At 40.4% G+C, this 23,650-nt stretch overlaps 1 protein-coding gene across 2 annotated transcripts in view; it reads left to right on the plus strand.

Annotated features, from left to right (window-relative positions):
* The first annotated feature begins 10,587 nt into the window (after nt 1–10,587).
* The window catches only part of VAPA (VAMP associated protein A), a 28,535-nt gene continuing 15,472 nt past the window's right edge, over nt 10,588–23,650 (plus strand). The window contains exon 1 of one of the 2 annotated variants that reach the window (XM_028737362.2): nt 10,588–11,170. In XM_028737362.2, the coding sequence (XP_028593195.1) occupies nt 11,095–11,170 (76 nt within the window). In that variant the 5' untranslated portion in view covers nt 10,588–11,094. The remainder of the gene's footprint in view (nt 11,171–23,650) is intronic. The other variant, XM_028737363.2, reaches the window with a different exon arrangement.

The raw sequence follows: 23,650 nt of genomic DNA on the forward strand, positions 1-23,650 counted from the left end.
GGTGTAGCACTGTAAACTCAAAATGTTTGCATTTAACATCCAATTACCATAGTAAAAATGATTAGCAGACGCTGTTCCAGAAGCCAAAAATGAATAGGATAACATACCTTCCACTCCGGATACTTGAATTCATTTAAAGCCCATCTGGTGGCGATGCAGTGCTATGAAGATCTGTCAGTAGTTGTGTCTTTCCCTGCTCCATAGTTTGATACAATGAACTAAATTCTTCTTCTGTCTCCTTCAGTTTCAATTACTGGACTGAAGGTAGACAAGACAGCAGCAAACCCAGCTCTGTTCACATCTGCCCTTTTTCACAAAGAAAGTATAAATCAGCTTTTAAAGGACTTCACCTTACAAATACTGAAGTGGCATTTGATGCCAATGATATGTCTGGAAATAAGCAGATGGAAGTAGCCAAATTATGTGGCATCAATAACAACCACTGGACTCCAGTCCATAAAAACAGTGGTAAGAACAGTACATATTTTATGTGTGTGTGTTGCCATATTCATTTCAGTCTTGCCACTGTCTTTGTTTCAAGTTGTTGAAAGTGGTGGAGTAAGTAGCACTGACGTAAATAATGTTGATCTGTGAGAAGAAAGCAACCTAAATACATTAGTAAAATCTGTGCATGGCCTTGTTGATCACAATCATGGGAAATGTGGCATGGCTACATCACAACCTAAGCCTCAAAAGCCAGTGTTTTGCTGTTTGAAAAAAGAAGTGTGCAGTTGATTGTCTTTAAATATCTATAGGTTTTGCAACATGCACCCTTCGTGGTTGATTGAGAAAGGGTAGTTGCATTATTCTAGCACTTACCTTGAAGCTGTTGAAGGCTGAAGAATAACTTTCCGTGCAGTGAATTGATATAGATTGTACCACAACAGCTTATAAATGCAGTTTGGTTGCAAATACAGCACCAGGAGAGGTTATTTTCATGCCCTCAGACACTGTATATAGAGATAACGCACAATACTGATTCAATGTTTGGGCAAGTTTATTGAATTGATACATTGCTATTAAGTTGCTTGTTCATATTTTATGTACTGAAGTCACAAAGAAAATGCTTCCATGTGGGCATGGGAGGAGCCAGTCAATTTTGCAATCCACGAGAAGCCCATTGAGCTGCATGATATGCTACTCCAGAGTACTTCTTGCTTTTGGGTGATGTTTTGGGGCTTCTACAGAAATGGGGGAACTGAAAATCCCCAGCTTATAAGTAGAAGTAATATTTTTCTTCTCTGCTCACATACATAGGTATTCTTACCTGAATAGGTTGTGAACCACATTACCAGTGGCTAAAGAAAGCCCCTTTTGGGAGCTAAAACTGTCAAATGACAAAATCATGTGCCTTTTCCTATGATAAACCAGAATGACCTTTTGTGTGTGCAAAGTTAGCTATATAATCCCCATCCCCCCCCCCCCCCGCAGTTGGAATAGTTTCTGCCACCTCAGTTCTGCTTCTGCTTACAAGATGACGGAAGAGATCAGTTGTGAAAACAGTAGCATTTTCCATAGGGGAATAGTATTTTAAAAACAAAAAATGAACATGAAATTGCTTAGATCTCATACTGTAAAAATGTTAAATCAATTCTACAAGCAATAGAATGGGTCCATACATGATACTGCAAATGGAGACAAAGCAAAACCCATCACTAATACAGTGCAGACCGTGAATGACTTCACATTTAATTACTTTTAAAATTTAATATGGTATACAATGGTGACAGTTTAAATGAAATTATGTCTTACAGTTTTGCATGAAATATTATAAAAGATGGAGCAGGGGGAAAAATGCTACAAAGCATTCGAGATATGATTCCAAATTATTCCAAGCTGCTTTACCTGTCTTCTAGTAATGTATATGGCTGTTCAGTTTGAAAGCATCCCAGCGCAAGCAGATAAATAGGTACCGCTGTGGTGGGAAGGTAAATGGCATTTTTGTGCGCTCTGGCTTCCATCTGGTGTTCCATTGAGCCAGAAGTCATTTAGTCATGCTGGCCACATGACCTGGAAAGCTGTCTGTGGACAAATGCCAGCTCCCTAGGCCTGAATGCAAGAAGAGTGCCGCACCCCATAATCGCCTTTGACTGGACTTTAACTGTCCAGGGGTCCTTTACCTTTAAGTCGCTTTACGTGCCTTCTATTAATGTATATGGCATATACATGGCATAATGTATATATTTATAATAAGAGAGCAGAATATTGTTGATTGGGAGAAGCAAGTATAACCCATCATAAGTTATAGAGTAGGTGCATTTATGTGTTTTATGGATAAACTGTTTTATTGCAAAACTGTTTTTTCATGCCAACTGAACTGAAACTCCATTACTTTACAGAACTATAGAAATGTGTGTTTGTCAGCGCATAGTTCACCATTATTTGTTTCATAGTAGTCTAACTTTCAGAGCCCAGCAAAAATGCTATACTCAGAAGCGATATACTCCAGAATAGCTATATAGTAGCCCAAACCAGAGGCACAGCTTAAATAAGAGGAATTAGGTGGTTTTGCATGAGCATTCTCTACTTAGGCCCTGGAAGCTGATACACAAAACCCTCATGTCTCATGACCTGTTCTCAAGTATATCATTTCTGTGGAATGAAATTGCTTTATTATCTCCTGTAGACCTATTTGATAAAATGTGAGCTTCAGAGTATAGTAACAGTCTGTAGAGCAGAGAAAATAGGCTATCTTCATGTATTTAACAAATTCAGTGGCGTAGGAAAGTGTGAAGAACTGGAGACACTGACAAGGTCTTCCAAGATTAAGCAGGTATATGGAAGCATAATACCAGTCTCAACAGGCTTTTGTTAGGTTTGATCATTTGGACAAAATGTAAAATGTCATTTGTTTCAGAATGAAAGGTCAAAATCACAAATGAGAGAAAAGTAGGGCATCACTTGTACTGCTATACAGGATGTGGCTTTAGCTGTGCACAGGAGTGACTTTTACCTTTTCACAACTAATATCTGTTCCTATTCTGAAAAGTGGTTCTATGCTCAAGTCCATTAAAATAAAAGGGATTTATATACCAAGCAGAATGCAGAACTTCAGCCACATTTTCAGTTTTCTGTAGTGTTTATTCTGTGGCAATTACATTCAAGTATATTCAACACTGCAACTATTGATAAGCTGCTGTTTGAAAAGGTTTCCCTCTCCCATTTCCCCCTCATAAGATAGCATGCAGCTTGCACAATGTCTGGTATTTAGATTCTCCCCTTCCTCCTTTGGATTTGAAATAGACCATTGTAATCAATATTATGCTAGGTCCCAATTTAACAGGAGCTACCACTCTTAGTTAAGGGACGCAGGTGGCGCTGTGGGTTAAAGCCTCAGCGCCTAGGACTTGCCGATCGAAAGGTCGGCGGTTAGAATCCCTGCGGCGGGGTGCGCTCCCGTCGTTCGGTCCCAGCGCCTGCCAACCTAGCAGTTCGAAAGCACCCCCGGGTGCAAGTAGATAAATAGGGACCGCTTACCAGCGGGAAGGTAAACGGCGTTCCGTGTGCTGCGCTGGCTCGCCAGATGCAGCTTGTCACGCTGGCCACGTGACCCGGAAGTGTCTGCGGACAGCGCTGGCTCCCGGCCTATAGAGTGAGATGAGCGCACAACCCTAGAGTCTGGCAAGACTGGCCCGTACGGGCAGGGGTACCTTTACCTTTACCTTTTACCACTCTTAGTTGGCATGGTGATTATACCAGGTATAGGAGTAGAGCTGGTTTACATTGGGAGTGGCATGGTTTCCCCCACCGCCACATTTTCAACTTTGGGCTTTGCAATCCTGATGTTTCTATGGTTACTGGTGATTAGAAGGCATTTCCAAATATATCTGGCCTACAGCAAGGCCATAGAGTCACAGAACATCTGACAAAAAGTGACTTGATCCCATGACTAATGTGATGGTGATTTTTGTGTCATGATGATATTGTCACTGATGTTGGGAAGGAATATGCCGTTGAACTGCAGGTAAGAACCTCTAGGATGTAGGATGGTGGTGGAATATGACTGCTAATGTTGACACAATGCAGGCTGCAGTAGGGCACATTACATGACTGCTGGTTAAAAGAGATACTGGCTATTGCTTCCTACTCTTGCTCAACAGCAATGCAAAATCTCCAGCACGTGCCACACTGTTAATGTTATACAGATGTGGACCAGAGCTTTGGCTAAGTGCTTGGCTGGGTCATAGAGCAACGCTGGAAAATATTTGTATCTGTAGGTAACATCATCTGATTACAGTACAAAATGCCCGTCTTGACCAGCTAGCCCGACATGTGTCTCTGGAATACTTTAACTGGAACAAGTGCTAACATAGCTATAGCATAATCTGTAAATCCAGTATATCATGAGTTTCCAGCTCAAGAGAGTCATTCTTTAGTTGGAATGAATACAAGTTTCTGGAATCACATGAATGAACTGCTTTTTGAAGGAAAAGAAAACCATGAATTGTCTATTTATATGTTGACTTTGTGTTTGTTTGCTTCATAATCCCTCAGATATTAAGATTTGGACTTAATGGTTGAACTCGTACATATGACTTCTTAAAGCAATTGCATCAACACCTCCAGACAGATATGGGGGCAGCAGCATATTGTTAATGTAGCTATGATTTATATCTGGTCCTTATTAGCAGATGTAAGCCAAGAACAGTTGTATAGATAACATATTCCATATAACATTTGTGTATAGCGGTACTCATTTGATCGCTTTTTAAAAGTCTCCTTATGACAAGAGCATTGTGCAGAAAATGCCAATATGTATATTAACATATGTATCATTCTATATATATTGGTAGCTATTTCTACTGGATAATTCTGGTTTGCATTTCTAGTGTATACAGTCAGAAACATACTTAATTTTTAAAAGGTCCCATTAAACTCAGTAGGACTTACTTCATTCCTGCATCCCTCATGCCATCTGGAGCAAGAGAGCTATGTTAGCTGACCAAGAAGTTGGCATATTTTATTTACCTCTTAGTGAAAACAGTTGCTTGGCTGATCCTGGTTGATGGTGTTCTGGAAAAGATCATCTCAATGGCACAGGGGCCTATATTCCACTGCCTCAGAAAGACATCATGAACGGAGAACGAATTAGGCACTGAAGATGTGGCATGCATCCCAAAAGCCCAAATCACTCCACTAGGATTATTTTAGAGATGACAGGAGCTGCCCCATTTCCAGCAAAAGGAATGTGAGGGGAGGTGAATTGGGCTCTTATGATGCACTTCCCTGAGTCCAGTCTCCATTTTCTCCCAGGATTTTTGATTGATATCTGCCAGTCTAAAGTGTTAAAATAGCATAATAGTGCACATGCATCTGTTGACTGATGGCAGCAAGCTGCAGAACAAGAAACGAATCTTCAAATGGCAACAGATTTATCTAGTGTGCTTGAATATAATACAAGTGAATAATATTTTATATAGTTGATTCCATCCACACAATTGTGATTGTGCTTCGGTGCTCATGGCACTATTTCTGTGTAGACATATGCTTTTTCTTATTCCATCTTATTTGTTTAAACCCAGAAAAGCAATCAATTCCAGTGTAATGCTTTGTACTCAGTACTATCACTCTGTGTTGTTTATGCAAGGGCTTTCAATGGGCTGGACCCATTGGTGGTTATGTATGAGATGTTATAATCTTTTAATATTGTTGTGTCTATATTGTAATTGTATGATCAGAAACAAGATTTGTGTCTAAAACAATCATTTTTTATTTAATCAATAATGAATGATACTAATAAATATTCTTAATTTTTGCACCTTTTTGCCTTTGTTAGATGACAAAAATAAAAGAGAACGATGATCAGAACAGAAAGCACTTGTATTTCCTGATGGACATTCTTTTCTCTATAGAAAAGCATTTACAAGCCTATGCAAAAGTTTGGTTCTTCCACCATTTTGCATAAAATCAATTGAAAACTTTTGTAAGCAGTCTGTAAGTAATCTGACAATATAACTTTAAGAATTAACTATGCAAATCATTTTTGTGACCATTCCTTCTACACCTTTTAAATAAAACAGCTGCACATCCAATGCAATTTGTGAGATATGAAGCTGCAGTCTTATGTAGACTTATTTGGGAATAAGTCTCATTGTACTCAGTGAGATTTACTTTCCCATAAATGTAAGCAGGTGCCATATTTAAGATGCCTCTGGCTATTCACACATCCTTGAAACTATTTTTTTCTAGAGGCTTTAACTTATATTGAGCTCTGGTATTGGGTGGGAGTTATAAAATCACAAATACACCTGGAAAGACATTGCTGTAGTTTGTTTATTATATTTTTTAAGAACATTTCTATACTACCTGCCAACAAGGTCTTGAGGTGTTGAACGCAAAAAAAAAAAGAAAAACAAGTACATTGTAAAATGCAGCTGCAATCAGGCAGAAACTTAAAAGCCAGCTAGAACCAGAATTATGCATCAGCAAAAGCTTGGTCGAATAACTACACTTTAAGGAGGTGCAGAGATACCATCATGGATGGTGCTTGCCTAAGTTTAGAAGATGTGGGTCTGCAAAAAAGAGTGCCACTACAGAAAAGGCTTACCCTCAGTGGCTGCCAGTCAAATCTCCAGTAGCTGTAGCATCCCCAGGAGGTCCTTATCAGATGAATGAAAGGCTCACATCAGGCAGTAGGGAAGATGAGGCTCTTGTATGGGTCCTGGGTCTCAAGTTTATGGCATCATCATCATCACCACCACCACCACCACTTAACTGCCCTTCACCATACACTCCCTGGATGGGCTACAACATCACAACACAATATCAATACCAGTTTACAACAATGTAAGTCACAGAAATAAGGTGGGCCTCTCTCCCGGGTTGCCACCTCTAAACTTCTGAAGGTGCAGGAACTACCAAGAGCGCTCCCTCCACTGTTCTTGGTACCCAATAACAGTTGAAGAATGCAGAATCTTCAAATCTGAATAATAACTCCCAACCCAGCTGCAAGGCAGGACTGGATCTGAGATACTTTAATTATTGATTAAAATGCCTCAATAAGTAGAAATAATTCAAGAAAGATAGAAGAAAGATACTGTGGTAGGTTCATGGCTGCGTATAGAAAGAAAACAAAATTATTTACATGCATTAAATATCAAATGTTTAACAGTCCGTCTTACAACTGAATTATTAATGCTAAAACTGAATGACCAACAATGGGAGTGTTGTAGTGCTCAGGGCTTTTTGGTCTGGTAGGAAGTATAAGGGAAGCTTGATAGATGTAAAAGATAAGGACAGATAATTTTATATCATATTGAACCAATGCTTTCATCTGTAAAAGCAGTGTCCACCCTTTTGGGGCTGGTACACAGATATGTTTTTCCTGAATGAGTTGGCTTGTGCTATTATATAGTTTGAAACAGATATGTAATAACAGTAGTTTGATCTCAGATCAGTGAGTAGACACAAGCTTGTAAGAGAGACTAAATATGATTGCAAAATACTATGGCGACACATCATGTGTGGATCTCTCTCCTATGGAGCGACAGAAACAGAACTGCCCATTGAAAAGTTAACCACTTTGCTATCAATGCAAGATCACTGCCAAATAAGGTAGTGCAGAATAACTTATTTTTGTTTCTTTATATTAAAAGCTACAATTTTCTTTCTCAGTTCTAAAGGTCTTAGAGGTGTGTGTGTGTGTGTGTGTGTGTGTACAGATATTTCATACTTCAAAAAATAAATACCAAAGCGAAGTGGAGCTTTATCAAGGAGTGTCACTTTAAATACACCTGTGATTTCTCAAAGACCTGTTATGACTCCTGGTAATATATCTGATAAAATACTGTATGTACTTCAAACCTCCACTTGCTCATTCAAGTCTGTTAAAGCACTTAGGTTACCTAACAGAGTTGTGAAATAGATTCCCTGAAATTAAGCAGCAAGCTCAGCTTCAAGAGCTTTTTCTTCCTTATTCACATATCAGCTCAGTCACTCTATCGATGTAATTATGGGTAGGCTTGAGGTAGTTGCATGGTGCCCACTGCATGTAAAAACTAGACTGTTCCAAAGATAAACCACTTACCTGCCATTTATCTTTTCAAGTTAGCTCTACATCTATTACTATGCATCAATGAATTATGACTTTGGGGTGTGTTGGGGGAAGGGAAGCAGCACAAATCATCGAGCACTTTCAGGAAAGAACACCAGTGCAGATTGCAGAAGATGAGAAAACGGATGTACTGAGTCAAGGCTCTGAGAGGGGTCCTGTAGCTTTAAGAATTCCATAATATGGCAGGTTTTGCCTAATACTGTTGTCCTCATTACAATATTAGTACTGTAATGGAAAAGTGCTGCAATTGGCAGAAAGTTTCATGTTATGCAGCTCTTAAAGGTACCAGTGTCTGGACATGGCAACCCAAAGGATTTAACCATGGCAAGATGCATAAAGCAGCAGAAACAGCTACTCGTAAGCTTTGTCTACTATTAAAGCTTAATATTACTTTACAAGTCACACAAGATCTGGAGGAGTAGGAAAAGGTTCTCCCCCTCTTTCTCCCTCTCACACACAAAATGCAGAGACACGTACATTGTATCGGTTGCAAGCTCCAATCTAGCAAGTTCTCATTAGTATCACCCATACCGTGGCCCTATGAATAATTCAACAGGAGGCTGTCAAAGATTCCGTCTATAAAACTATACAAGCTGACTGAAAAGGAATAAATGTTTTATAAATCACCTCAGATAAAAATGCAAGAATAGTACTTCATGATATGGAACTAGTTGCATGTAATTACATAAGATATTTGCAATAAACTGAATGCTGACTAAAAGTAAGAACAGAAGTAGGTTAATTACATTAAAAATTCAGTATTATTTTAAAAATTTGTATCCTCCCAATTTTTGGATTATGAAAACAATGAAAGTCATACTGACATTTCAGAAAAAATAACCCTAACAAAAGTCCTATTATTATTATTATTTAACTCAGGGGAGCTATGTTGGAGATTTGGGCTGCAAGCCAATGCCTTACCTTCAAATCAATAAAGTAAGAGCCGTGCTGGATTCCTCTCCCGTTCTTGATAAATATCCATCAGGGCAACCAAATCTCACTCAATCCCACTGCAAGGTCTTTTCTGCATCCCTTATTGCCTGTTTGCACTTTAAAGGCAAATTTGTGTTCCTTTTTGCTCTATTTCCCCCCCTGAAGAAAACACCCTTGCCTCTGGTAGCTGCCGTGTGTTTGCACTTAACCACACCAGCATTCTCTATGATTTGGTGATATGTTTCCTGTTCTGCTGTATACATTCTAGTGGAGCTTTCCACTGAGCACTACTGCAAGACTTTCTTTTAAGTAAACAAGCATAGGACTGTGGTTAACATGTCATGCATCCTGAGCAAGACTCATAATTCCTGTACCTAAACAAATATTGGCACAATTGTCTTTTGAGTTCAGATGCTTGTAACTGAACAATTTCTAGTCAGTTACTTCATTTTAGTGGCTGCCCTAAGATCTGTTCTTTTCTCTCTTCTTTTCCAGGGTTCCCTGTACAATTGGGTACGTCAACATCTATATTTTGTTCTCATTGTGACAACATATATTCATTTTAAATGTGACACATTGATTGTAATTCTACTATGTCTGCAATGGGTGTGCCAATGCTTTTATTATTCCTCATACAGTATATTTTTATTACCACTGCAGTTTAATTCTGATGTGCTCCCCACCATATATTCCAAGTGATAGCTGCTTATCAATAAAAATATGTGGAATTGCTTGGAATTTTATATATTTTCAGATAATTCTGTTATCAGTATTTCCACACCCACACCCTTGTGCCAACCTCAATTAGAGGGTCAAGGTCTCAAGGTGCAAAAAACACTTTGCCAAGGGAAACTGGGCAAAGATAGTGAGCAGGCTTATTCTGCTAAACAGATTGTGCGATCTTTGCAAATTTATAGCCAGACCAGCAATATTTACGGTGGTAAAAATAACAAAGCAAGCGTTATTGAAAGAACTCAAGTGAAAAATAAATAAATCCAGTTTTCCTTTCTTTCTGATCCTCAGCGCAAAACATGTTATCTGTTTCGAATTTAACATTAAGTATTTAACCCGGCCACTCCTGCCACACGGGGGCAATTAAATGTCCCCAGCACTCAATGTACAGAGGGAACAGAGACTCGGACGCGCTACCTTTCTAACCCAATTCAACTCCGTTTCTCCTTTGTTTGGCGACTACAACTCCCAGCATGCAACGTCCAGAGAACTAGAGAGCGATGCATGCTGGGAACCAACAGTTCCCAGCCCGCCTCCTTTTCCGCTGTTGGAGACTCCCGATGCTTTAACCCTTTGGTGTCATTTTCTCCTTCCGGTTTGCCCCGAGTACCACACTGTATCCCCCCCCCCCACCTCCTCCGGAGGGGAGAATTCCTTTTTGACTGCCAAAAACCCAAACTTGTGGCGCCTTCAGGGCGCGCGTGACAGCTCCCCCCCCCCCATCCCGGCCCACGTGAGAGGAGGAGGAGGAGGAGGCCCACGTCTAGCGACCAGACCTGTCAACCGACCAGGGGGCGGGGGGGGTGGGGGAAGAGGGACGAGCAGGCGGAGACTCGAAGCGGCGTTGGTGTTATGTGTCTTCGCGCGTGGCCGTGCGTGCGTGCGCGCGCACGGGCCTGCCTGCCTGCCTTTCTCCCCATAGGCTGACGTGCGGGTGCCAGAGCTTGAGGCGGCCGCTGCCCTCGCGCCCGTGCCGTCGTCGGCGTCGAACGCAGTGCGCTGGGCAGCCGCGCGGGGGGTTCCTCACAGAGCGAGCCAAGTCCTTAACGGGAGAAGAAGGGGGGAAGGAAAGCGGGCAAGAAGAAAGCTGAGGCGGCGGCGGAGAGAGAGATAGAGTTTGTGAGAGAGAGAGAGAGAGAGAGAGAGAGGAGGAAGGAAGGCGGCGCGCGCGCCTCTCTGTCCGCGCGCGCCTCTAGAGGGAGCAAGGAGGAGGAGGAGGCGGCGGGCGCTGCTGCTGCTACGACTGCTACTCCTCGGTCGGCGTCCCTTCCCTTCTCTCCTTCCTCCCTCCCTCCCTCCCCGACCGGAGTGTCCTCCCTTTACCTACCCACCCTCTCCGCCTCCTCCTCCCGGACTGAGCGAGCGAGGGAGCAGCGATGGCGGCCGCCGGGGCTCTCTCCAAGCACGAACAGATCCTGGTCCTCGATCCGCCCACCGACCTCAAATTCAAAGGTACGAGAGAGCGAGAGCGGGCGGAGGAGCAGGAATCCTTCCCAATGGGTGGGGGAGGGCAGCGGCGGCGATGCCCAAAAGGGTGGACGGGGAAAGGCAACTCTTTCCTCCCCCGCCCGGCGCCGTGTTTAGCGGTGGGGCTGAGAGATGTGGGGCGGGGAGCGGAGCGGGCGGCAAGAAGGCCTGGCCCAGCCGCCCTCCTTCCGCGGAGATTCGGGTGGGAGGTTTGAATCGGGAGGGACGGGACGAGGCGTCGCCGTCGCCATCTTGCTCTCTCCTCCTGTCTTCTCCCGCCCCGGTTCGCCGTCGGTGTGCGGTGCTGAGGCGGGAGCCTCTCTAACCTCCCCCGCTTCCCCGACCTCCTCGCGTCACCCTGAGCAGCGGGCTTGGCCGGCCCCAGTTACGGCTCCATCCGCCGGCGGAGGGCGAGAGAGGGAAGCTGGCCTGGCGAGTCTGCGGAGCCGGCCTTAGGCGCTGCCAGCTCCTCCGCCCCTCCCCGGGCTCCTCTTCCGCAGCGCAGCCTGGACCAGGCCCTGCTTGGGCCAAATCTCCTCTTGGCCGGCCACCAGCTCGCCGCTGTCAGAGGAGTGCGGGGACGGCTTTCGCGCCACCCGTGTTTCCACGAGAGGCTCAAGATGCGGCTGGGCAGCCCTTGTATAAGATGGGGGAGGGGGAAACGCTGCACGTTTCCTACATTTCCAGGCGGCGCCTTCCCTTCCCCCGATTTCGTTGCCACCTCGATTCTTCCATTCTGATATACCTGTAGTCGAGTGGTGGTATCTTGCACCAACGCCCTCTGACGTGTCATGTAAGGAGCTCGGTAATGGGCGTTTTCCATAGCAACGACACTCTTGATATTGGACACCTTGGGTTTAGTGAACGACACGTTTTTGTTGTTGTTGTTGGCAGAAATAAAAGCTTCACCTCCCCCCGCCCCGCAGGTGTGTTTCCTGAGACCGTGCATCGAATATAAGAATCGTGTACAAAGTACAGGATAAGTTTCTGTGCTTTGAGTATTTGTTGCTTCGGTATTCGGTGTGTTCTTATTTGCAGAATGTTTCTAATGCAATATATACAGAATGCTATTTTTTTTTTAGTTATCCCCCATTATAGCAGTGATATAGATGGTGATGAAATTGTAATGGCATTCGGAAAAGAGCCAAGATTCTTGGAGGGTAATTGCCAAAACACAGTAAACATATTCTGTTAGTCGTAAAATTGTACTCTGTCTCTGATTAGCACTAGGTTGAATGGATGGCTTTAGAAACATCACAATCTAGGTCTCAGTTGTCCGCTTATAAGAGGAATTAATATTACTTAAGTTACTGAGTTAGGTATAGTTACAGATGGGTAGCCGTGTTGGTCTGCCATAGTCAAAACAAAAAAAATCCTTCCAGTAGCACCTTAAAGACCAACTAAGTTAGTTCTTGGTATGAGCTTTCGTGTGCATGGTATCTGAAGAAGTGTGCATGCACACGAAAGCTCATACCAAGAACTAACTTAGTTGGTCTTTAAGGTGCTACTGGAAGGAATTTTTTTGTTTTGAGTTAGGTATAGGGAGGGCTATAGTAATATTATAACCTACCTTGAGCTAGATTGTAACTCTAACTGAAAAATATATCATTTTGAGCAAGTTTGTAATATTCAAAGGTTGATTAATGGGAGTTTAGGGAAGCAGGCAGTTAAAATGACATATTAGTGTTAGCTTTTTGGACACTTGGGGTGATAAAGTAATCTTGTTGCTCAAAGAAGGAAGTTGTGAATTCAGGTAGCATTTTATAATTTAATTATTTTATTTTTTATATTTTAAATAGCATTTCAGAATCTTCAAGCTCCGTTGCAACTTGACAATCATAAATCAGTTTTAGTTTAAAACCTCAAGCTAAACTTATTGCTTGGGAATCTCACTATTTTTTTGTGAAATTTACAGATAATGTGTTCAGGAGGAAGATATGAAAATGTAAAAGTTTAGACTTAATTGATAAAAGTTACTCATTATGAGGTTTTTTGTGGTGGAGGTGGGATGAAGGGTAAGATAGAATGTTGTGGAAACATCTGTGGAATTCTTATAGACTCCAGGGTCTGCATGGGTCTGCAGCAGGCCTTCAGCTTTGGTTTTTGCATTACCTAGGGAAGTCATCTAGTTGAATCAGTTAAGATTTACTTCAGAGGAATTTTTGAAGCATCTACCTGTTGGGAGGCATGCTACTTCTTAAATCAATTTTTTAAAATTCCTGATATCATGTTTGCGTTTTTAGAATAATTTATAGCATAAAACCAGATAGTGGTTTCATTATAGTACCTGAACACAACTCAAAAGTAATTTAAAAGAAGAACATTTGCTTTGTTTGTATAAAGCCCAGTCAATGGCATTTTCAGCTTAAAAAACAACAACAACAACTTGGATGGCAAAGCTGAAGGTGTACAGTCCTTAGCTAGATTGAATACATGGAGGCTCCTTACCCTTGGTATGCTGGACTATCCTAAGTCTGTTGTCCTGAATTCAAGTTAGTGTGTTTAGTACTGTTGCCTCAGTTAAATTTAAATCTGAAATGAATATACTTGTAAGCCTATTTACTCTGATAAAACTTCTAAGCAAGTTTGCTTAGAGTAGCAACCACAATGTGGTAATGTACAGTGCATGTAAACCAAGTGTAGGCCTATTGAGTCTTGCCCTTGAGTCTCACTGGCATATATAGACATTTGTATAAGTAAATGTACAAATATTTACAAATGGCAGCTCCCTTGGCTTGAAAGTGAGATGAGCACCGCAACCCATAGTCGCCTTTGACTGGATTTAACCATCCAGGGATCCTTTACCCTGACCTTATAAGTAAAATGGTTGTCATTGCCAAATGTATTGAAACAATTAAGTAATGGGATTTCAGTTTGTTTCAGAATACAGAAGGATCCGGACACATTCTCATCCAGAGCTCTGATAAACTGGATTTCTGCCACAATCTTAAAACAGGTTTCCCTAGCAAATAAAGGCTTAGGACAGAATATATGGAGTGCTGTGCCAGTGCAATATCACAAATGTGACCTTATGCTGATATTGCAGGCAGACAATTCAGTGCAAATGTTTCAGATCAGGATGTAAGTGCTACAGGAATCAACATGATAACCTGACTTTTAGACATATTGCAGCTTGTAAAAAATTGTTTAAAGTTTATGACACAGTTCCAACTATGTTTTGACATTGTTGACAATGCACTGGCATTAACATATATAGAATAAGGGTAGTAGTTACACTGGATCCATATTTAAACCCCAGAAAAGCTTATCATATAAACACTTTTTAAAAATTGTAATATTATGCTGAAACAGGCTAGAACTGTTTACATCATAATTCAAAATAAAAGATTTTGCTGCAGTTCACCGTTTGAGTAGTACAAACAAATGGGTCACATTCATTGCCTTTGTATGTTGCTGATAATGCAAGTGTGCTTAAGTGGTAAACAAGACAAAAGTATTTCAAATATAAGTTCAAAATTACTATTTAACGTTCTTAAAAGTTACAGTTGAGCAGTCAGTGCCAGGCTGTCTTTCTCTGGTCAGGACACATTGATTTCGAGTTAATAGCTTATTGCATTGCCATAAAATTTATTTTAATATGTTTCCTTTGTTAAAAAAAAGTGTTTCTTAATAAAAAAGTCTCTTAAATCCAGTAATGATGAAACATTCTTAATAACAATGGATGATGTTTAGTGCATAACTGCATGTGGTTAAGTTAAAGTTGAAATAGATGGGCCTCAATCATGAATAGCGATGTTAAATCCCTCAGATATCCGATTTAAATTTTATCATATAGTAGGGCTGAAAGAGATGTCTGCCTTGGAAAGGAATTTCCAGCTGAAATACCTGGCTAGATGGCCAATAGCTTGACCCAATAGAAGACACCTTATTGTAACTATGCTATATCCTTAAGGGTGAGATCCATTGTATCTTGAATGGGTGTCCACTCGTGTAATGGGGCTTCCCCTTCCAGGGGACCCCTTGAAACAAATTTGGGGGGCAGATGGAGGTTAGAGAAGAGCAGTGTTAGAAATTAGTTGTGTTTTGCTACTGGCATGAGTCCAGTTGTGACCACATGCAGATCTCCATCTGGCTGGCTTCTCCAGCTTTCTTAATCAGGTAAGCAGAAGAGCTTGTTTACTGCATTTATATCCCACCTTTTTCTCCAAGGAGTACATGGTTCATTCCCTCCCTCCCTACCTCAGCGACCCTGTGAGGTAGGTTAAGAGGCGGTGACAGGCCCAAGGTCACCCAGTGAGCTTCATGACTGAGTGGAGATTTGAACCCTGGCCTCCCAGGTCCTAGTCTAATACTTTAACCACTACACAACACTGGCTTCCTAGATTACTTCAGCTGTGGGGCAGCTATATAAATTAAGTAGGTAAATAAATAAACAGGGGAAAGCAAAATGTCACTTACGGAAGAATCTGAAATATTTTCCTTGAAGTTTGCATTTGTTTTATTCTGGATTGTTTTATTTGATGTTTTAATGTGTTGTAAACACATTATATCTTTAAAATATAAAGCAGTATAGAAATGAAATGAAAAATCATAATAATAAAAATAAATTTCAGTATTAAAAAATGGTGTCTAGACATTCCATTGTGGTGACCACAACCTTGGCTTAAGGTGCCATTTAGCGATTAGCTTATATATCATGAGTTTCTCACACTGGAAAAGAGAAACCAGAAGTTCCATTACACAATCAGGTTAAATAATTGTATTTCACCCAGTGGATTTAAGGTGCCACACATAACTATTCTCTGTTGGTTACAAGTTTACACTAGCCATTGTTAACACTGCCCATATTAAAGAACAACATTTCATGCTTAGTTATTACATTTCAAGTACAGGTAGTTTAGTTACTGATGGAATTTCACCATGGTGAAGTCATGATGACATATTTTGTAATATTGTATTGGTGCATCAAAAGGTTTAAGCATTTTTGGAAATCTCTGCAAATAGAGCACAGAGGCTGTAGAATACTTTAGGCTTAACTATAAACTGCAGAATGTTGGAGACTTGGTGGATAATTGTTAAAACTGGTCTGATAACAGAAGTATAGTTCACCATTGCATAGCTGCTGGTATTGCAAAAGATATACACTTACTGCAAATTGAGACGCTTGCACTTAAGAGTAAAAATAGCTCACCATTAAACCCATCCCTCTGCCTTTAAGATCAGTTGCCAAAATTGGTCATTGGTATGTCTTTCATGTAGGCAGAGTTGGAACATTTTAAATATGTATCTGTCATATGTCGGTATGTCTTTTTTAACTTAGTTTATGTTTTTCTCAAACTTAAGACACTGAAGGAAAATAAGTGAGAATTTTCATGATCTGGCTAATGTAATAGCTGTTTCTTGCATCACAGTTTCATATACACACATCTTTCATTTAATTTTTAAGATACCTGTTAGGGGCAAATTGGTATTTGGCTTCTGCATGTCTAAATGTGGAGTATTAAAATAGATCTGCATACATGTAATATGAAATAGCCCTCATATTGATTAGACATTTGCATTGCTGTTTCAGAAGTCCATTAAGTGAGATAGTAAATTGGCTTCCTGGGTGCAAAAACTTCTGTGTTGGTACATTTTAATTATTTGCAACATCAAATTGTGGGGGGTGCTGTGATGAATGGCACCTACCTTATTCTAAGGTGGAAATATACTGCAAAATATATTAGGTCAGAAATAGAATTATAGGACTGAAAACAGTGGTGAGAGTCTTTTAGAAAAAAATCCAATGCAAGTTAGTTTGCATATGGAAATTTGCACTAGAAGTTTTTTTTATGTGCTAGAGAATGGTCTAATTTAGCATCTTTATTTTACTTGTATTTAGTAAGCAATGCTAAAAACATTGAAACTGCCAAGTTTGCCTAATATATTTTCCATTTATATCTGTGCATTGTTGTTAATTAAGTTATGAAGTGGAAAAATAAAGCACTGGAAAATGTTCTGTCCCACATCACTGGCCAAAACAAACTTGGTTTCATTCATTCTAAGTCCAAAGCACTTTTTAGTTCTGCAGTCTTAATGCATGTTTACCTTGACATAAATTCTACTCAGTTCTTAAAGTTGCAGTTGGGCAGGTGGGTATTGATTTCACCTTTAATTTCACAGGTTGCCTTCTTGCATAACAAAGCTACTGATATTTAGGCTGTAATACTATGCACTCTTAATAGGAAACAAGTCCCACTGAAATTGCTGAGACTTCTCAATAAAGATGCATGGTATTTCATTGTTGAGTCTAATTTCTGTAATTACTGTTTTAGTAATCTAAGATGATTCTCTAATATTTCTAGAAATTATTGCTTAAATCTTACTAGTATTTCACACAAAAAGCACTGGATTATATCAGACAGAATCATATTGCCCATGGAAGGACCCTTCTGCTTATGGAATGATCATAGCACTAAAACAATTTTGTAACAAATTTATGGTTTCGTGTATAGCAGTTGGAAGTCTTTATTTATATTTTATCTTTGCAAATCAATATAGAGCACAACAGTATAGACAATACAGTTAATAACACTGCTAGAAAGTTCTAGGGAGGTTGTAGTATGAAGTATAGTTACAGAAGTATAAAACTGGGAATAAAAATTCTGCCTGTTATAGCTCTGTGGTCACCTGTGCGGCAGTGGTTGAATACAGAGCCAGTTAAACCAAATTGTTTGGGCTACTTAAAGCTGGGAAGCAGAGGAGTTTGTCAAAATGTCTTTAGTAGATTTCAGTCAGTTGAGCATGATATCACTCCAGTATTGTGTGTAACTTCTAACCAGAAAGTAGTAAATGTCTAGAATAGTTATGGAATGGTAGGTGGGAATTAATGCTCTTCATTTTTGTATAATGGTTGCTCATATTTGTCCACCAGACTGCAGTTTAATAAATGCAATGTCATTAGTATTTCTACTGGATGAAATTCTTTTGGATGAACTATATAGGGTCATGTATGGCTTGTATTGATAATTAAGGAGCTGTAATGAACAACGCTGTGGGTTAAACCACAGAGCCTAGGGCTTGCCGATCAGAAGGTTGGCGGTTCGAATCCCCACGATGGGGTGAGCTCCCATTGCTCGGTCCCTGCTCCTGCCAACCTAGCAGTTCGAAAGCATGTCAAAGTGCAAGTAGATAAATAGGTACTGCTCCGGCGGGAAGGTAAACGGCGTTTCCATGCGCTGCTCTGGTTCGCCAGAAGCAGCTTAGTCATGCTGGTCACATGACCCGGAAGCTGTATGCTGGCTCCCTCGGCCAATAAAGTGAGATGAGCGCCGCAACCCCAGAGTCGGTCACGACTGGACCTAATGGTCAGGCGTCCCTTTACCTTTACCTTTACCTTTAATGAACAACTAGATCATATTGTGAAATGTTAGTCAATCTAGGCTAATAAAAGGATTCATGATGCTGGTATGATGTGGTACTTCATTCCAGAATAATTTGTCTAATGGGCTCAGCACATCATACCATTATATTGTTGCACAAAATCTTGATAATATTAATGAATGCAGCATAAAAATCTTCATAGGACACAGACAAGAGCCCAACCTCTCTCAGACCAAAGGTAGCCTTTCATGAGGGGAATTCTGTGTATCTAGAAACAGCATACCATATTTTAACTATACAACAACAAAGAATAATGTGCTCATCAGTAATTTCTCCTGATGAAGGAATAATTTTGACTTAAAATGCATGGGGTTCTTTTTCTGTCAGTCAACTTATTGCAGTATCCATTTGCTGACTTTTTGTGCTGTGTTTGCTTTGGAACCTTCATTTTTGTTGGTCTGCTAAAATGATAAGCTGGTTGTTGAAGTAAGTCCCGACATATTTGTTGCAAACATTAGGTGTATAATGGGTTTGATCTTGGCTGGGTGTGTATTAACTGGGGCTTACATAATATTATTTGCTTAGTTCATCATATCCTAGAGTATCAGTATGTTGCATTTCCTGTAGTTGCTTATCTCAGTTGGTATACTGCTCTAAATTATTAATGTGATTTTTAGTGTGCTGAAAATGAAGACAAGGTAAGTTGACTTTAAAGGAATGTTGTAGATTCCTTTGAAAAAATCATTTTAATTTTAAAGAGTCTGTTAACAGTGCAATTAAATAACTTCATGTAGGAGAAAACATTTTATTTTCCCTGTTTATTATCTCTTCTTATCTTTTCTTTGCTTACAAAGTGATTTAAAGCTGGACAAGTAGTAGTAGTATTATTTGAAAGTATGACTTTTAAATATATGAGTTACTGTTCTATGTAACATGCAAACTAACAACAAAAATAAATTTAGTTATCCAATTTCTATTTGTATGAGGTAATACGTTGGCAGATTATTATTATGTATAATGCATGTGATTCTTTACTAAGTAATATAATCAAGATAAATCCTGAAGAACCTTAAATTTGGGTACTTACCGAGGGATGGGAGACAAACAAAAGAGTTAAGCCAGATGCTTCATGGAATAGGTGATCGTTGATGAGGAACTTGAAGGAAAATGGTGCCACCACTTGGGTGTTCGGGGCTTAAATGGGGCAGCAAGGGAGAGCAAGTGGGATCGCTCTTAGATGAGGTGGCCAACATGGGCCCTTCCAGATGTTAAGATCAGCGTTCGAAACTACCATCTTTCTAGGCACATTTAGTGACAGGGAATTTCATAAAAGTGAGCAGTTTCTGAGCTCTGGGTACAGTACTGCTCCTAAGATTTCAGATCAAAACTGGCACTGTGGGTCTGGGAAGAGAAATTCCTCCCCACTAGACTTCCAATAGATCTAGGGGTCATCTTATGGAAAAATATGGCAAGTCTTAGATTTGCGAACTGGACACTCAAGGTGGGTGTCTCTGCCATCAGTTGTACATGCCTTTAACATGTGTCAGTTGTGGTGCCAAAAAAGATATATTTATCTGAAGGAAAGGATGTGTAGGGAGAATCCAGGGCTTGTCTGCAGAGTGGAAGGAAAGAAGGACCTTTTTCTGCTTTCCCGCTTCCAACCAGTCTCTGAAGACTGGGGAAGAGATTCTCTTAAGAATACAGTGGTACCTCAGGTTACAGACGCTTTAGGTTACAGATTCCGCTAACCCAGAAATAGTACCTCGGGTTAAGAACCTTGCTTCAGGATGAGAACAGAAATTGTGCCGTGGCGGCAGCGGGAGGACCCATTAGCTAAAGTGGTACCTCAGGTTAAGAACAGTTTCAGGTTAAGAACGGACCTCCAGAACAAATTACAGTGGTACCTCTAAGTACTTAATTCGTTCCGGAGGTCTGTTCTTAACCTGAAACTGTTCTTAACCAGAAGCATCACTTTAGCTAATGGAGCCTGCTGCTGCTGCTGCTGCGCCGCCACTGCACAATTTCTGTTCTCATCCTGAAGCAAAGTTCTTAACCCAAGGTACTATTTCTGGGTTAGCGGAGTCTGTAACCTGAAGCGTATGTAACCCGAGGTACCACTGTAAGTTCTTATCTCGGGGTACCACTGTATTAGGGAGGCGGGCAGGGGAAGCATGGCTTTGTTTTTTGCAGTCTTCAGATGAGGACTAGCAGCAGTTCATTCACTTACAGCTTTGTATTCTTGTTATTAAAAAGTGTGCCTAGACATTCCGTTGTTGCGCCTATAACCTAGGTTTAAGGTGCCATTTAGCTCCTAGCTTTCATATTTTAGTTTCTAACATTGGTTAAGATTACAGCTCAACCATTCCTGCCCATTGGCAATGCTGGTTAAGGCTATTGGAAGCTGTAGTCAAACAGCATTTGGAGGGCACTATGTTGGATACCCCTGCTCTAAGAGTATAAGGCCTTTGGACAGGCTGAGGATGATAGTAGTTGAATGACTAAAGGTCATGGACAATGGAGGTATTTATGGAGGAAATGATATTGCATGAAGGAAGGAAGAGCTGCATGATTTTGGCAGGATAGTTCTGGACAGAGGTGAGAGGATCTAAGTGTTCAAAGGGGAAGGCCAGAGAAAAGATTTTCTTGTCAGGAACAAATAACAGTGTTCCTCTGGATATTCTCACTGGGGTATAAGGACTCAGGTGGCCTTTAAGGTATCCGGGACCCTAGTTGTTCAGGGCTTTGTATGAACCTTGAACCTGCCCAGTAGCATTTGGGCAGCCAGTGCAGATGCTTTAGCAGAGATGTCACATACAGTCAGCCCTCCTCACACAAGTAGTAGACCCACTGTATTATACACTAGCTGGATCTTTTGGACCAGGCCGAAGGGCAGCCCCACATGGAGCTCCACACAGAATATCTCTAGCTATAGGTAAGGCAAAAATTGCTTGGGTTGTTCTGAATGCCAAATCACTTTATTAGGATTTATCTAAAGAAGAAAATGTTTACATGCTATTCCTTATACTCTTGTGCAAGTACTAGCGGAAGGTTACTTGCAGCCCAGTACTAAGGTATATCAGGGTTTGCATTGCAGTTTGAGAAGCATGTTGAATAAGTAGTGCATGAACTACTTTTTATGGGTCATAAAGTCTTTGAAAGAGCATGTGCCAAATCTTGGGCTGGAGCTTGCACAAGTAGAATAACCTTTTTGGATAGGGAATCACTTTTCTAATGCAGTGCTCTCCCAGTAGGTCAGAAACAACCAATTTCTGGTAGCAGAAAGGCACATTTGATCCAAGCTAATATCATAAAATTTAGAAGCCATTTAAAATGGTGTAATAGGCAGCTCCTGTTGGTAATGGAATATATTCTGTGCTATTTTGTTACATTTAATGGAGAAATATGCGTAACATTTATACTAGCATAGTGAACATCATTGGCACACGTTGCATTTATATCCTCATAAACAGCTGCTGGCACTCCTGGTTTGGCACTGTATTGTACAACCGGAAACATAGACAGTATGATTGAAAAGTTCAGTTACCTAGAAGACATTTGTGCCAAGAACAGGAAACAGGCTGTACAGCTGACATAGTTTGCTATGCCATGGGTGGGTGAACTGGGGTGGTTTAAGGAAGCCCTTGGTATGAGAATCTTACATGTTACTTACTGTGGCCATTAAATATGGGGTCGGGAGAATTGAGTTGCAACCCAATTTGTACATGTTTACTTAAAAGTAAGGTTCACTCAGACTTACTCTGATTGCAGTCTCAGGATGGAATCCTATACATACATACCTGAGGTATTTACTTCTGAATAGACATGCATAGTCTGTTAGTCTCAAATAATCATGTAGTTTGGGAAGTCAATGAGGTGGTTTTTTTGTTTGTTTTGTTTTTGTTTAAGAAAACATCAATCCCTCATTTATTTTTTATTGATTTAAGTTATATCCTGCCTTTCTTTTGGGACAGGATCCAAGGCGGCTCAGAGCTTGAATTTCAACAAACGCAACTAGAAACACAGTATCAGTATAAATACTAACAATTAAATAAGTAACCCTATTAAAAACAACACTAAAACCAATTAAAAGCACAGAAGAAAGAAAAGAATGTACAAAATCCATATACTGCTTCAATTTAAAGCTGATGAATGAATGAATGGTAATACATAAATGTAAAGTCAATAAGCAGAGATTAGGGCTGCATAAGAATACCTGTTGCCTAGCTCTGCTTAAAAGGTAGCTAAAATTTCTAAGTGCAATGTGACATATTCATTTCTTTATGAGAAAATGTTAAGAGGAAAATTTTAGTGCTGTACTTTCATCCTTAGCTCTGGCAATATGTAGCACGATACCAGGAGGACCCGTCTTTAATTTTAAAAGTGTAGCACACTGAATGCATTTTCTAGCCAGTCTGGTGAAGGCTAGTTTCTCTACAGTATAGTCAAACATAGCCCAACAAGTAGTGCTCTAAAAAGCATTCATACCAAGGCCCTTGGTGGTAATGAGATTTTGTTGAAGTAATTCAGAAATAAGTCCGTTGACCAGTTTCTGGCTATGTTGAAGCTAAAATCTTTTATTTTTAAAAGACTCCTAATTTGTTAGCTGCATGCATAATTTTCTTCAGTTTCATAATGTTTATATTATTTACAATGGCCAGCTAACAATAATTCTTTGTACTTTACCCTGTGATAGAAATTTAGAAAATGACTTTGAAAATAACTGTGCATCAAGGAAAAATCTGTCAGTTTTAGTTAAGTTCTTTTTTGTTCTACAGTTAATAACAGTCAAATTCTGTTTTTGGAGCAGAGCCTTTTCAGCATGTGATTTGCTTTTATTCACTTCTGGGGGATACCCCTGAATGTTCAGTGCTAATCCTGTTAATTGCTTTGAATGGTTCCTAGATGAATAACGTTAGAAAGGGATTGTATGTAAACCCATCTTGGCTAGTGGTGTTAACAATCATTTTTGGTTGTATAGTCAGATGTGGCTTCTTTTAGTCAGGTGGCACCTGTAAGACCTGTGTTTTATTTATATACCGTATTGGCCCGAATATAAGCCACACCTTTAAAATTCAAGGGGGGAAAAAGACAATACCCAAATATAAGTTGCTCCCTTAAAATTCTGCAGGCACTCACACTGTT

The sequence above is a fragment of the Podarcis muralis genome, chromosome 8 (genome assembly GCF_964188315.1).
Source record: "Podarcis muralis chromosome 8, rPodMur119.hap1.1, whole genome shotgun sequence".
Lineage (NCBI taxonomy): Eukaryota > Metazoa > Chordata > Lepidosauria > Squamata > Lacertidae > Podarcis > Podarcis muralis.